The sequence below is a fragment of the Bos grunniens genome, chromosome 3 (assembly GCF_055505025.1).
Source record: "Bos grunniens cultivar Pamir isolate PY7600 chromosome 3, Bosgru_T2T1.0, whole genome shotgun sequence".
In the NCBI taxonomy this organism is placed as follows: domain Eukaryota; kingdom Metazoa; phylum Chordata; class Mammalia; order Artiodactyla; family Bovidae; genus Bos; species Bos grunniens.
This window is the reverse complement of record NC_141167.1, coordinates 21,545,102-21,561,333: the sequence shown is the minus strand read 5'-3', so window position 1 is coordinate 21,561,333 and position 16,232 is coordinate 21,545,102. Positions and strand designations below refer to the sequence as shown.

The 16,232-nt window shown below is 45.5% G+C and overlaps 1 protein-coding gene across 6 annotated transcripts in view; it reads right to left on the bottom strand.

The window, feature by feature from the left end:
• The window catches only part of RAD54L (RAD54 like), a 26,528-nt gene extending 10,296 nt beyond the window's left edge, over positions 1-16,232 (bottom strand). For 2 of the 6 annotated variants that reach the window (XM_086386502.1, XM_086386509.1), the window contains exons 1-8: positions 15,441-16,232; positions 15,277-15,363; positions 13,351-13,473; positions 4,892-4,952; positions 4,050-4,185; positions 3,547-3,616; positions 3,139-3,427; positions 2,797-2,921 (exon numbers count right to left, since the gene is read on the bottom strand). In XM_086386502.1, coding sequence (XP_086242628.1) covers positions 2,797-2,921; positions 3,139-3,427; positions 3,547-3,616; positions 4,050-4,185; positions 4,892-4,952; positions 13,351-13,473; positions 15,277-15,363; positions 15,441-15,443 — 894 coding nt within the window. In that variant the 5' untranslated portion in view covers positions 15,444-16,232. Of the gene's footprint in view, positions 1-2,796; positions 2,922-3,138; positions 3,428-3,546; positions 3,617-4,049; positions 4,186-4,891; positions 4,953-12,397; positions 12,535-13,350; positions 13,474-15,276; positions 15,364-15,440 lie in introns of those variants that run through there. The other 4 variants (XM_086386515.1, XM_086386525.1, XM_086386543.1 and 1 more) reach the window with 4 other exon arrangements.

Genomic DNA, 16,232 nt, shown 5'->3' with positions numbered 1-16,232 from the left:
AAACCTGTGAAGAAATTACCCAAAAGGCCCTGGGGAAATGCACATCAACAACTGGAACCCTCTAAACGGAAGCCCCCTGAGGGCAGGCAATCATGGATTCCCCACGGCCTGACTCCGTCTAACAGGTACTTAATAACTCAATTTAATGAACTGAGCTGATATACTACCTTTGTGGGTCTCTGTGGAAGAGAAGTCCAACCCCAGTTCCTATGGAGCCACTCTGACTCCAGACCCAGCTCCTGACACCACTGGCCACAAATTTAAAACCCAAACCCCGGAATCTCAGCAAATCAAATATTCTGCTAGATAAAAAGTTGTCAAAGTTCTGGCTGAATTTCTATTCTGGCAGAATTCTCAGCTTACCCTTTTAAAAGCAAAAAAATGATACCAAGATTAAATACCACCACTTTTCTCTCATGAGCCCCATGAATAGATTCTTATATTTAACACATTTCCCCAGCATCTGACTGGCTTTGTGTTCTAGAACTTGTAAAGAAACGTACATGGAACTGGGTGAAGCGTACAGGGACAGATAGTCCTTCCATAGCCAAGCCAAGAGGCAGGAGTGGAGAAGAGCCAGGCCTTAAAATCTCAGACCTGGATTCCAGTCCCAGCACTCCCCTAAGCTTCAGTTTCCTAACCTCTAAAACTGAGGTGAAGATGATGTCAGTCCCTCCCATTTATAACACCTTACAAAATGGTTCCATATACCCTCTTTCTTGATCTGGATCATGTCCCTTTCAGGTAGACAATGTACCATCTACTCTATAGTCTGAGAGCAGTCTCATCAGACTGCTTATAAGCAGCGAAGCCAACACTGATCCCAAGTGTTCTCACTTGCTCTGCCTAACTCAGATTACTATGTGGATCAAGATTTTGTACACAGTTATCATGCTATTATCTTTTATTATTTCTGTGTGTTTCAGAGAAAAGCATCAGCCGGGAGGAAGCTGGGAACATGAAAGCTTGGGGAAAAGACTTTCCAGGATCTGAACAGGACAAACTCCTCCTAGAGTAGGCTGACCACCTCTTCAGGACGCTGGCTTCCTCAGGTCTCTGACAATCAACACAATAGGGAATAGCAAGACACTACAGTATTCTTGCTTGGAGAATTTCATGGACAGAGGAGCCTAGTGGGCTACAGTCCATGGGGTCACAAAGAGTAGGACATGACTTTCACTCTCTTACTCTGATAAATAAAAGGTAGATGAGGGGCTTCCAAGGTGGTCTAGTGGTTAAGACTCTGCACTCCCAATGCAGAAGGCCCAGATTGAATCCCTGGTCAGGGAACTAGATTTCACATCCCCCAACTAAGAGCCACAATGAAGATCCCATGTGCTGCAACTAAGACCCAGCACAGCCAAATAAATAAAATTTTTAAAAAAAGGTAGATGAGTATAAGGGAAGGCCAGGATGCTGCAGTGAACAAAGAGGCAGCTTGGAACCCGGTGCCAGTCAGCTCAGAAAACAGGAGAGAATGAGGAAAAAAATGAAACACTATAGAGCAAAAGAAAATCTAGATGCCCTCAGTCCTCAAGGGCTCAGATGCCATCAGCCTGCCTTCCCTTCCCCTCCCCAACATCTTGGCCTCTAGACCAGGCTACTGGCACAGTCCCTTTCCATGATGAAGCAAATGCCAGGGCGCTGTGCAGTGGTCACGTGCACACCCCACCTCAATCTGCTAAATCCCTTACTCCTACCAAGGAATGGCCCATCAGGGTATCAGAAGTTGGCAGGCATGCCAGATAATGACTTCATATGAACAAAAGTTCAACTGGGAAACAGCTCAGGGCTAGCAAGCATGGTTACCCTAAGTAAGCTTTTCTTCATCCCCTCCCAAAAGACCCTCAGATACTAGGGTAATCTGTAGTCCCTAAAGCAGTCAAGCCTGCCATCAGTTGAAAGATGGGGCCAAGTCTTCCAGCCACCCCTCCACTAAAGCCCCAGGGAATGCTCTGACTTTCCCCAAGATGTAAACAAGGTCAGCAGGCTCAGGGCAGGCAAGCCCCTGAAGACCTGGAAAATTCTTTATACCAGGAAGCTCCCAGCCACCCTCACTCCTTTCTAAGTAGTAACATCCCTACCACCCTTCATGCACAGTGCTGGAAAAGGCCAGAAAGCAACAACTGCTATATTTCCCTCAGTCCCAGAGAGTCAACACAGGCTCACAATGTGTATGGACTATCCGCATCGGACTTCCCTATCGCTGTGCACCTGTTCACGGGAGCCCTCTCAGCCTACACAAAAATCAGAGCTGACATTTACCAAGGTGTTATGACATACCAGGCACTGTGATAAAAGCTTTCCTTCATTTAATCCTCACAATAATCCCATGAGGCAGATATTATCACCCCATTTTACTGACACAGAGAGGCTTGGGTAGTTAAGTAATTTGTCCAAGGTCATATTACTGGTATGCAGCAGACAGCCAGGATTTGAATAAAGATCTCTCTGACCCTAGAACCTGTTCCCCTAAACCCTGTGCCGTGTCTCTCCACCCATCCACCTCTCTCCCAGCCTTCAAAGTCCTTCGGTCTAGGAAAACTGTAGAGAACAAAACTGTAGAACAAAACTGGTGAGCCCCAGCACCGCACTCTCCTTGGCATCCCAAGCACTACTCAACCCCTCTTTTGGCAGATTGGTACCCTGGGCTCTCCCTCTCATCTGCTGACTCTGAGGCGTATGTTCTGTCCTCAGCATCTCCCAGTAACTAGCACAGCCCTTGGACGGCACTTTTCAGTGACAAGACGCTGACAGACTTTTCTCCCACCACCCAAACAGCAGTACGTCAAGTACCTCATCACATATGACCAGTCCAACACTCCCTTTCTGGAGGACTCCAACGTGAAGGCGGAAAGTCTCATAGGAAATGATGAGGATGGGAGAAGGCACTCTGGCACCACGCTGGTTCATAAATCCTTCTATGACAGAAAAGGTGTCAGGAGAGCAAGTCTGAGAATATGCTAAAGAAAAAACCAGTTTGATGATTCTGTAATTTAGCCTGGAAACAACTCAACTCTTTTTCATGCGAATTCTCTTATTTTCTACCCACTCCCTTCCCTGGTTAACAGTGAGGATACACTTAAGAAAGGAGCAGGTTGTATGGAGGAGTGCAGTCATGTTTGTTAAGGCTCCTACCCAGCTTTTGGTCTATCTCGTCCTTAGAGCCTCCATCGATGGCCAGAGGTTGGATCCTCCCTCCAAGCCATTTCCCAACTTCATTGTACCAGTTCCTCACTAGGCTGGAGGGCGACACCACCACTGCCTTGTCGATCTCTGGCTTGCAGTCTGGACTCTGGCGCAGAAGCGTCCACATCAGTGTGATGCACTGTAGCGTCTTGCCCAGGCCCATCTCATCAGCCATGATGCAGCCATGGCTCCCAGGGATGCGCCGACTGGTGACGCACTCCCACAGGAACTTTACTCCCTGTGGAATAGTAACAGCACTCAGCCCCCTTTGGCACCCCACTGCTGCTGCCCTGGGGATGACAGCCTCTCAGGCCCAGCCACTGCCCCAGCCCAAACCTCACCCTCACCCCCATTTACCTCTCTCTGATGAGGCCTCAAGACCTTACTCAGAATAGGATCAACAACCACATGGACAGGAAGTTTTTCCCTGAGAAAACACAACACAGAAAACAGAGCTCAGACACGGCAAGGCCACACCCTCAGAAAGCTCTGTCCTGTTGTTCCAGAGGCAGTTGCCTAAGAGAGGACCTCTCTGGCCCATGCAATCAAACCATAGCAAATTCCTCTCCAGGGTGAAAAAGCGAGGAGATGGGGATGGGTTTCCTATGTCATCACCTCAACATCCCCTGCTCCTCTGAGTGAGCCTGGTGGGAAAGGATGAGGAAACCCACCAACTGGACATATCTACACACTCTTCCCCAGGCACTCTCCTCCCCAGCTACTCACTCTCTGGATGGTACCATCGTCATGACAGCACTCTGAAAACACATGCAGGTCCCAGAGTGAAACCACACCAAAATGCTCTCTGCCCTCCAGGCTCTGTGCACTTACAGAGGACACAGAAACACCAATGCACGTACTTGTCAAACTTCAGCTGGTCATGGGCGCTCAGTGGGGGAGGCTCATACAAAACCAAGGCACCTTCTTCCAGGGGGTCATGGAGGGCTCGGCGGACCCCAGCCCGTTTGAGGCCCAATGCCCGAGAGCCCAGAGGACCTAGAAACCAACAATTTGTCACTTAAGCCTCTAAGCTGAGGAGCTCCAGCCTGCCCAGATTAAATGCCTATCCTTCACATAACTTTCCTAAGCTTCCACATGACCCCTCTCCCCAGTACCTCTCCAGATGCAATTTGGGCACCTCTGCCTAACCATTAACCAGTCTGCCTCAGATATTACTTCTCCCACTCAACTACAAACTTCTGGCGGGGCCAGGTCTCTTTCATCTTAAATCAAAACAATCCTGGAAAGGTCTGAAACCCTAACGGGGCCTTTCAAGACTGCAAGCTCAAGAGTTTGCCTCCTCCCGGCAGCCCGAGTTAGCACAATGCTCTGTTCTTTGTACAGAGGGGGAAACCTGCAGAACCTAGACCTCCAACAGAGTCAACCTTATAAAGGAAATGCTACTGGACTCACTTGGACTGAACGGAACCTGGGTCCATCAGCCACCCTGGCCCACCAGAAACCTCCTGCACACTGGCACATCCCCACCAAGATGAGGGGCACTTAGTCTTAGTAGCCCTTGCTGAACTTATCAAACACAGACCTCATGCAGGCCCCGGGAGAGTCATCCCACACATAGTCATCACTGGATTGGCATCTTTAATTCCAAGGTAAGCTTGTACTTACAAAAGTAGGTGTTTTGATCTATTTGGGCATATTCACACATGACTAATTTAAGAAACAGAAGAGTCTCCACTTTTACCTTGATAATTTGGAATGGGGATTTTGAAAGGCTTTGACAAAATGCTTCGAATAAATGCTTCCTAAAAAGAGAAGAAACAAGGATTCAGGACTGCTTGGAGATGTTATGGGATATTTTTATAAACACAGTCAAAAATGCCCACGTAAGTATCATAATATATTTAGAGCACTGTAGTTTGACTCCATCTCATTCAGATGCATCTAGAACAGAAGATGTGCTCCATATTAAATTATTAGGTTTTGTACAATGGCTTTCATTTTTGAGGCTTTGCACGAGGTTCCACAAATCTCCAGGGACAGGACAGTGCCAAAGCAAGTAGCTGGCCTTGGTCAACCACAAGACTCAGAACCTTTAGCTCATGAAAGATCATGCCAAGCAAGCATACCTAACTATTCCCTAGGCTGCAGTGCCTTAAGAAGGCACCACAAACTGACCTGATCCCAGTACTAACGTAACTCTCAAGTCTAGATTCAACCACTGTCCTACAGGGCTCCATCTTTCCAACCATAGCTCACACTTCTTTTGTAATCTCTGATCAATCCTGCTTACTGCATCTAATTCCCATATCAATTTTTACATCAGCCTCCTTGGGAACTAAACAGACCTTCTAAGAGTAGTGGTCACAGGAGAAAAAGGAACAGTAGTATCAGTAAAGTAAAATAATGTTGATAACAACAAAAATGACAGCAATAATGATGACTAATAATGTATGTCAGATGCAGTGCTAAGTTCTTGCATTCACGTTACCAATCCTCATTAATAGCTCTTTGAGGTCTGTATATTGGCACCCCTATTTTACAGATGAGCAAATTGAGGCTGAGTGGTTTCAAGTCACACAACCATGACATCTGTAGGACCTTCCTGATTCCAGGGCCTTTATTTGTAATAGATGGGCAATATGGCTCCCTAACCCAACCTGTTTGAGTATAGCATGTGGATCAGCCCAGAGTCAACAGCTTCCTGCATGGAACAGTACAAGAGAAGGGAAAACATGAGCCAAGAAGACATGAGAGAGAGGGCAAGCCAATCACCAAAAAAAGCCAGGGACAAGGATGACAGGAAGTCTCTGTGCCATCACTTCAGCCTGGAATCAGCACTGGGCTACTGGGCTGGGGCAGAAGAAGTCCACAGTGTCAGCTCCTGAGCTAACTGACAACTCCCATCTAAGTTCTCATGTATATACACCTGAGCCCTCTAGGGAATTACAATAGCCTGTGAACCTCAACAAAATAAGAGTTAGCCAAGAGAGCAAGGAGAAAACGAGCAGAAACGTTGAAGGCAGTCTTAATGGAATACATTAGTAGGAAAGTAATGAAAAATACTCCCTTCTAGCAAAAACACAGTTTAATGGGGGGGGGAGGGACAATTGCCCTGAAATTTTTATATTTTTATTCTGATCCACCTGTATAGATTATAAATTAAATTCTAGAAACTCAATGTACTTTAAAGAAGAAGAATGTAATGAATATATATGGCAATGTATGGCAAGATAGAAAAGAAACGTGGAGAACTGAACTTCATCACCATGCTTAAATAACACAAGGCCAGGGTTGGACAAAGGCTCCAATTCTTTATTTGCATATTTCTTTGCAGCTGAATAAAAATTTTTGATTATTTTTAATTATCAAAGAAAGGATAATGAGAAACTTAAACATGAAAGATGCTAAAAGCTACCATTAAGTCAAAGAAGAGGAAAAGGACAAAGATGGACTCAATTTTTTCCCTAACTTGGCATCAATTTTGCTTATAATTCCAAAACTGAGGTATTATGTTCAAGATTATCAATGTAAGAGGCTAGTATTAAAGCTCTAAGTAGCCAAGAATTTATGCTCCAAATTTAAAAAGACTTTCAGTAAAACCCAGGAGCCACAAGTGCTGCAGGTAGAAGTTCAGGCTTGTGGAACTACTGTGGAAGGAGGCGAGGACCCCTGGCTAAAACCATCTGAGGGCACAGCCTGCAAGACTTGCAATGCAGCTTCCAAGAATCTGGTCTGGGAATAGTCATTGGACTCTGACAGAGGCAGGAGAGAAAGCATGCTCTCACTCAGTTCATTTAGTTACTGAAAATCCACACCACCCTTTGCTCCTGATGATAGAAGAGGGAGAAGAACATTCCTCCTCCCTACCAAGGTCAAAGCTTCCCTCTTTCACAGACAGTATCAGGCCTGCCTGATCTTTCTCTATCTCAAGCTTCTCCCTCTACCAGCTCTTTCTCACCAGGATTTAAGACATGCTTAACTCTCCCCTATCTTAAAAACAAAATGTCCTTTGACCTCATATCTCCTCCCCTTCAAACTTCTAGAAAAAGTAGTCTGTTTCCCCCTTATCTCCCACTCCTCCTATCTTCTGAAATGATTCTGCCCAAGGTCACCAATGGCCTATAAGACCTTAACTCCAAGAGATATTTTTCTACCCTATCTTACTAGACAAAGCTGGTCACTTTTTCCTCTCAAATAGTCTCTGCTTTTGACTTCCATGACACCATTCTCCCACTATTTTATCTTTCTGGGACTTTACACTCAGTCGCCTAACGGGTTCCTCTTCTTCTGCCCAATCCCTTTAAAAGTCAGTGTTTCTCAGGGTTTGACCTTAAGTTCTTCTGACTATACATTCACATGGACACACCAATACACTTTTTGGAGGTATCAAACTCTATGCCAATCACCTCAAATCTATTTCCAGTCCATAACACTCTCCTAGGTACCACATCCACATGTGCCAACCTAGACAACCTACAGGACTTAAACTCATTGTGTCTAAGGCTAAAGTCTGTCCCCAGGGCTGCACTGACTTCTGTAGTCCTAAAGCATTTTTTTCCTTTGGGGATCCTTCCTCCACAGCTTTCACACAGGCTGTTCCCTTTACCTGGACATTTCCTACTCTCTTCACCTGGCAAACTCCTCACAGTCTTCAGGACCCGACCTAATCAGCATGTCCCTCAGATTCCAGTCTCCACCAGCCTCCAGACTGTTAGGCCTACTGTTTGCAAACTCTCACCACCCTCACACTTATCTCCTAAGATAAATCCTGAATTAAAACAGTTTCAGAGGACTAATACTACTTTTTTAAGCTCAAGAAACAAACAATATTACTTTAGTGAATTATATACATATGGTAAAACTATCACAAAAAGCAAGGGATGATGAACATAGTTAGGATGGTGGTACCTCTGGGAATGGGAAAAGAATTATGACTGATGATATTCTAGCCCTGGGTGGTGGGTTCACAGGAGTTATTTTGGTTTATATCTTATATACATTATACATATGTTTCTGTATTCATCAAATAGTACGTAAAATGTTTTCTGAATGTATAAATAACCGTGCATGTGTAACCTCCATTACACATTCCTATCATCATATTCCCATTTTTCCTTCAAAATGTCCCTATAAAGGAAAAACACAATCCTGTGTCTCTACCATTGCAACAGAACAATAAAACACCTAGGAATAAACCTTGCTACAGGACAGCCTTGGTGGTCCAGTGGTTAAGAATCCACCTGCCAATGCAGGGGACATGGATTTGATCCCTGATCTGGGAAGATTCCACACGCTGAAGAATCAGTACTTGTAGCCTGCGCCACAACTACTGAAGCCCTTGTGCCCTAGAGCCCATGCTCCACAAGAGAAGCCACTGCAATGAGAAGCCCACTCATAGCAACTACAGAGCAGCACCTGCTTACCACAACTAGAGAAAGCCTGTGGGCAGCAACAAAGATCCAGCACAGGCGAAAAAAAAAAAAAAAAAAAATCCTACGTACAGAGGCAAAGGCCCTAAGGCCCTGCTTATTTAACTTATACGCAAAGTACATCATGCGAAATGCCCGGCTGGATGAAGCACAAGCTGGAATCAAGATTGCCAGGAGAAACAGCAATAACCTCAGATACGCAGATGACACCACCCTTATGGCAGAAAGTGAAGAGGAACTAAAAAGCCTCTTGATGAAAGTGAAAGAGGAGAGTGAAAAAGTTGGCTTAAAGCTCAACATTCAGAAAACTAAGATCATGGCAGCTCCCATCACTTCATGAAAAATAGATGGGGAAACAATGGAAACGGTGACAGACTTTATTTTCTTGGGCTCCAAAATCACTGCAGATGGTGATTGCAGCCATGAACTAAAAGACACATGCTCCTTAGAAGAAAAGCTATGACAAACCTAGGCAGCATATTAAAAAGCAGAGGCATTACTTTGCCAATAAAGGCCCATCTAGTCAAAGCTATGGTTTTTCCAGTAGTCATGTATGGATGTGAGAGTTGAGACTATAAAGAAAGCTGAGTGCTAAAGAATTGATGCTTCTGAACTGTGGCGTTGGAGAAGACTCTTGAGAGTCCCTGGGACTGCAAGGAGATCAAACCAATCAATTCTAAGGAAATCAGTCCGGAATACTCATTGGAAGGACTGATGCTAAAGCTGAAGCTCTAATACTTTGGCCAACTGATAAAAAGAAGCAACTCATTAGAAAAGACCCTAATGCTGGGAAAGATTGAAGGCAGGAGGAGACAACAGAGGATGAGATGGCAGGATGGCATCACCGACTCGATGAACATGAGTCTGAGTAAACTCTGGGAGTTGGTGATGGACAGGGAGGCCTGGAGTGCTGCAGTCCATGGGGTCACAAAGAGTTGGACACGACTGAGCAACTGAACTGACTGACAGAGGCAAAAGGCCTGTATGCAGAAAAGTATAAGATACTGATGAAAGAAATCAAAGATACAAACAGATGGAGATATCCCATGTTCTTGGATTGGAAGAATCAATATTGTGTAAATGTAAATGAATATACTACCCAAAGCAAGCTATAGATTCAATGCAATTCCTATCAAATTAACAATGGTATTTTCCATAGAACTAGAAAAGAAAATTTTACAATTTATATGGAAGCAGAAAAGACCTTGAATAAACAAAGCAATCTGGAGAAACAAAAATGAAGCTAGAAGAATCAGGCTCCCTGACTTCAGACTATACTACAAAGCAACAGTAATCAAGACACTGGCTCAAAAACAAAATATAGACCAATGGAAAAGGACAGACAATCCAGAGATAAACCCACGCACCTATGGTCATCTTATCTATGACAAAAGAAGCAAGAAAATACAATGGAGAAAAGACTTCAGTAAATGGTGCTGTGAAAACTGGACAGCTACATGTAGAAGAATGAAATTAGAACACTTCCTAACACCATACACAAAAATAAACTCAAAATGGGTTAAACACCTGAATGTAAGGCTATACACAATAAAATTCTTAGAGGAAAACAGGCAAAACACTCAGATCTTTTTCATGCACCTCCTAATGAAAATAAAAATAAACAAATGAGACCTAATTAAACGTAAAACCTTTTGCACAGTAAAGGAAACCATAAACTAAACAAAAAGACAACCCTCAGAATAGGAGGAAATATTTCATATGAACAAACTGAAAAAGGATTAATCTCCAAAATATACAAACAGCTCATGCAGCTTAATATCAAATCAAAAAATGGACAGAAGACGTAAACAGACATTTCTCCAAAGAAACCGTACAGAAGGCCAAACAAACACGTGAAAAGATGCTCAACATAACTAATTATTGGGAGAAGGCAATGGCACCCCACTCCAGTACTTTTGCCTGGAAAATCCCATGGACGGAGGAGCCTGGTAGGGCTGCAGTCCATGGGGTCGCTAGAGTCGGACACGACTGAGTGACTTCACTTTCACTTTTCACTTTCATGCATTGGAGAAGGAAATGGCAACCCACTCCAGTGTTCTTGTCTGGAGAATCCCAGGGACGGGGAAGCCTGGTGGGCTGCTGTCTACAGGATCGCACAGAGTCGGACACGACTGAAACTAATTATTAGAGGAATGCAAATCAAAACTACAATGAGGTATCAACTCACACCCATCAAAATGGCCATCATTAATAAAATCTACAAACAATAAATGCTAGAGACTGAGTGAAGACAAGGAAGTCCTCTTGCACTGTTGTTGGGAATATAAACTGGTACAAACACTATGGAGAACAGTATGGAGGTTTCTTAAAAAAACTCAGAACTAGCATATGAACAGCAATCTCACTACTGGACATATACTCAGAGAAAACCATAATTTAAAAAGACACATGTAGTGGTCAGTGTCTGACTCTTTGTGAACCCATGGACCATAGCCTGCCAGGCTCCTGTGTCCATGGGATTTCCCAGCCAAGAATACTGGAGTGGGTTGCCATTTCCTTCTCCAGGGGATCTTCCCGACCCAGAGATCAAACTCGCATCTCCTGCATTGGTAGGCAGACTGCTTACCACTGAGCCACCTGGGAAGCTCACACCTGAAACACACAACACTGTAAATCAACTATACTCCAATAAAAATTTTAAAAATGAAATATCAACTCTCTAAAGCAAAAAAATAAAGTTATTACAAAATAATGACTATACTTCCTTGTGTTGCATGTCCTTGTTGCTTATTTTATAAAAAAAAAAAAAAGACTGATGTATCCCAATGTTCATAGCCAGAACATGGAAGTAACCTAAATGTTCACCAACAGAGGAATGGATAAAGAATAGAGTGTGTGTGTGTGTGTCCACAATGGAATTAGCCATAAGAAGGAATGAAATTGGGTCATTTGTAGACACATGGATGGACCTGGAGATTGTTATTTATAAATGAGTGTAGTAAGCCAGAAAGAGAAAAACAAGTATCATGCATTAACGTATATATGTGGAATCTAGAAAAATGGTATAGATGATCTTATCTGCAAAACAGAAAGAGAGACACAGAAGTAGAGAACAAATGCATGGACACCAAAGGGGAAGGGAGAGGGTGGGATGAATTGGGATTGACATATATACACTCTTGATACTATGTATAAAATAAATAACTAATGAGAATCAACTGTATAGCTCAGGGAACTCTATTCAGTGATCTGTGGTGACCTAAATGGGAAGGAAATCCAAAAAGAGGGGAGATATATATACATATATACACACACACACACACACACGTATGGCTGATTCACTTTGCTACACAGCAGAAATTAATACAACATTGTAAAGCAACTATACTCCAATAAAAATTAATTAAAAAAACAATCTTGCGTCTCCTCTATTCTCAATACTACACTATTTCTGACACCTGACGTGGGTTTTCCACACGTCAAGCAAATCTTCGGTTCCACTTGGGTTCCCTACACCTTAATTCCAACACTATCTTCCAGGAGAAAGCATCAGAAGCAAATCTCAAGTCTAGGTGCTTCTAACCACAAAGTGCAAGTCGCTCAATCAGCTCTTTGCAACCCCATGGACTGTAGCCTGCCAGGCTCCTCTGTCCATGGGATTTTCCAGGCAATACTGGGAGGGATTGCCATTTCCTTCTCCAGGGGATATTCCCAACCCTGGGATCCAACCCAAGTTTCCTGCATTGCAGGCAGTCTTGAAAGGCTCTGACCCCAAGCTACAAATCAAATGTTACCACAACCCCTTCCTTAGATTAATTCACTAGCTGGTTCAGAGAACTCAGATAAAGTTTACTTACTAGATTACTGGTTTATCACAAAGGATATTAAAAGATATGAATGAATAGCCAGATGAACAGACACACAGAGGGAGGAGGTCTGGAAGAGCGGTGAACACTGGAGCTTCTGGCCCAGAGGAGCTTCGAGTGTGCCTCTTCCTGACTTCCTGCTCACTAACCAGGAAGTTCTCCAAACCCTCCCAAACCTTTTGTGTTTCTAAGGAGGCTTTTGACACAGGTAGGACTGATTAAACATTGGCCATTGGTGGGTTGGTTCCCCTGGCAACCAGTCCCAAAGTTAAGTGCTTTCCAAAGTCATCTCATTAGCAAACTCAGGTGTGGCTGAAAGGGGTTCATTAGGAATAACAGAAGACATCTTGATCCCTCTTATCATTTAAATTCCAAAGGTTTTTGGAGCTGTGTCTTGGTGTCCTTCAGAAGGTTTAGAGGAAAAAGCTTTGGATGGAGCTAGGCAGATCTGACAATTTTGTAACTTTAAGCAAATTATTTAACCCCTCTAGGATTCATCTTCCTTATCTTAAAAAAATGAGTTACATGAGATAATGCACATAACCTGCCATGGTGATGATTACTTTTGATTTTACTAAAGGATACAGTGAAAGCTATAGGGCTCTGGTACTTCTTAGACGCCATTATGCAGAATCAGACAGTTCTCTGCTGGGTTCCAACACCCTGTCTAAATGGGAAGGTCTTCACTGTCTGCACCTTGTCATCAGCCAGTCCCAGCCACCTGAGAGTTGGTGCCCAAGTAGCTATAACAAGGGGAATTCCAAGTCAGGTACACTAAGGAAATCTCTAAGAAAAGAGGTCAGGCCTTTTCCAGGCCCTGGGAGCTGTGGCCAGGCCCAAATCTCCCACTAAAGCATCTGATGGCTACTGTGAGAGGATTCAGGGAGCCTCCCTAAACAAAAGAGGGCACACACAGACACCGACAGGTTATAGCTCAGGCTTACATGTTGACTGCTGTCCAGACAGGGTGGTCGATTCGTTAGTTGAGTCAAAGGTTTCCGAAAAGGAGACAGGAAACACTCCTGGCTCTGGGTCTCACAGCTGGATTTCTTAGGTTTCTTAGAAGTCTAGGAGAGAGAATTGGGGAAGGTGAAGTCTGGATGATACAGAGTTAGCCACAATGACAACTAATATTTAAAATCTCATTAAGCGTAAAGCACCGTGCTAAACTCTTCACATGTGTTATCATATATCATCTTCATAGTAATCCTAGAATACATGTTTACATCCTGATGTAACAGGTGAGAACACTGGAGCTTAGTGAAGTTAAAGAACTTGCCTAATTTGAGGAGCAGTGAAAAGTAAAAGTCGCTCAGTCCTGTCCAACTCTGCCTGCCCGTGGACTATACAATCCATGGAATTCTCCAGGCCAGAATACTGGAGTGGGTAGCCATTCCCTTCCCCAGGGGATCTTCCCGACCCAAGAATAGAACTAGCACTGCAGGCAGATTCTTTCCAACTGAGCTATCAGGGAAGCCCCAAGGGGCAATGGAAGAAGCGAATGAAGTGAGCCTGTGACGGGCAAGTCCATCAGTAGCATAGTCAAGCTGCCCACAAATCTTCACTCCAAAAGCCCCAAGGAATGACTGAGTGACTCTTTGCTTTCCTCCCAGGGTTTACCAATGGAGGGCAAGAGTAGCTGCTGCTGCTGCTGCTGCTTAGTCACTTCAGTCGTGTCCGACTCCAGCGACCCCATAGACGGCAGCCCACCAGGCTTCCCCATCCCTGGGATTCTGCAGGCAAGAACACTGGAGTGGGTTGCCATTTCCTTCTCCAACGCATGAAAGTAAAAAGTGAAAGTAAAGTCGCTCAGTCATGTCCGACTCTTAGCAACCCCATGGACTGCAGTCTACCAGGCTCCTCTGTCCATGGATTTTCCAGGCAAAAGTACTGGAGTGGGGTGCCATTGCCTTCTCCGGGGCAAGAGTAGAGCTGCTCCCAACTCCCAGGCCGCTCTCGCCAGTCCCCACCATGTCTGTGGTGAAAGCATTTTCTGGAGCAACCAGGAGCAGACAACACCAAGTGCTGCCCCAAGTTCAAGTCTGAGACCCATGTAAGTGGCAAGGGGCAGCCAAGACAGCCTGCACACCAGCAATGCAGCTACAGAACGAGCCCCACTGAGCCATCAGGCAAGAATCCACCTGTAGCAGCTTGCCAAGGTATCCGAAGCTACAAGGCACACCTGAAACAAACACCAGACCCCTTCCACTCTCTCTATGGGCTTTTACTCACATGTTGCAACCGCCCCAAATTGCCTTCTAGATATTTCTTAGCTAATCCCTTCTTCAAACCACTGCTTCCTGAATTGCTTTCTCTGAAGTGCATGCTACATCATCATCCTACTGATTTAGGTTACATAGGTCCTACCCACAGCTAGTCCCAAAAAGCCTCCAAGGCAGGGCCCAGTCCAAAGTCAAACGTGGTGCCCTTGATTATCTGCAGGGACAGGAGGGGCAGCACCACCCCTCCAATCAAGGCCCAAGGAAGCTCAGATTCTACCACAGGCCCAGTACACCCTACTGTTCTGTGACACGGGCAGGTGACAAAGAGAAAAAGAGCTGCTAGTTGCTGCTGGGGCCTCCTCCCCACTTTTTTCCCAAGGGAACCAAAGGGTCCAACCCAATCAGCTCTTTGCTTTGGAACAGCAAATTTTCCTATCAGGAAAACTGAGGCATACTAGCTTTTAGTGAGCACCTTGAGGACAAAGATTTTTATCCAGTTCGATGCCTGACACATAGTAAACACTGAAAGGTTTCTGGAGGTGACAGGGTACATTTCATGTAACCCCAGAAACCAAGTCTAGGATTCCTCTCTGCCTAAACAGCCCTGCAACCCCACGTTCCCTATCCCCTTGAGGGCAGAGTACTCACCACTGCTCCAGGCTGCCAGTCTTCATCATCAGAGGGTCCGTCTTCCGGTTTTCTCTTGGCCAGCTGGCTGGGAGCTAAGCTCCTCCTCTGTAAGAAGAGGACGGAAACAGTCCATTAGACCCAGCCATAGTGCTAGCCACAGTCTCCCATAGGCCCATACTTACCATCCTGGACCCAGTAACATAAAATGTCAAGTACCCATTAGGCAAAGGTCAAAGGCACACAGCAGCTGAGAATGTAGAACCAGCCTACTAAAGAGCGGGCTGCTACTCTTTTGAGAGCATGGGCTAATTAAAGGAGCAGGAATGGAGGGAATACAGCCAGGGGCTGAGCTTTGGGCCCGAAGTATGAAGAGTGTCGGTCTCCAGGTAGCCGAGGCGGGAGAGAAGGGCAAAAAGGAAGTACCCAATCAGAGATGGGTAGAGGTCTAGGATGGGGGGAAGAGGCAGGGGAAGAGACTGCCAGACTGGGCAGAGGGGAGTCGGAATAACGGCCCCAGATGGACCTGAAGGCAGGGGGTAGCAGCGGGGTGGGGGGAGGGGAGGAAGGGTGAAAATCTGAGGCCTGGGGAGGGCGAGTCCGGAGAAGGGATTTCCCAGGTCGGAGTGCGGATGCGGGCCTGAGGGAGGCCGAGCAGGGGTCCAGGCAGGACACGTAGAAAACCCGGGTTTGGGAGGGGAATCCCAGGCAAGGCTGGAAAGAGCCGCACAGCTGAATCCCAAGCACTGCCGCTAAACCTTCCTCTACCCAAAGCGCGCGTTAACAGCCGCCAGGACTCCCGGGACCCGCCAGGCCCGGTCAATCGAACCTCCCGCGGTGCAGCCACCGCACCACCCATTGGCTGCGTTCTATGCGTTCGGCGCTCGCGCCCCAAGGATGGGGGCGGGCCTAGCCCTGCGGTCGCGGAGAGGCCGGGGAAGTAGAGCTGAGTTGGCTAAGGGGATCAGCGAGGAGGT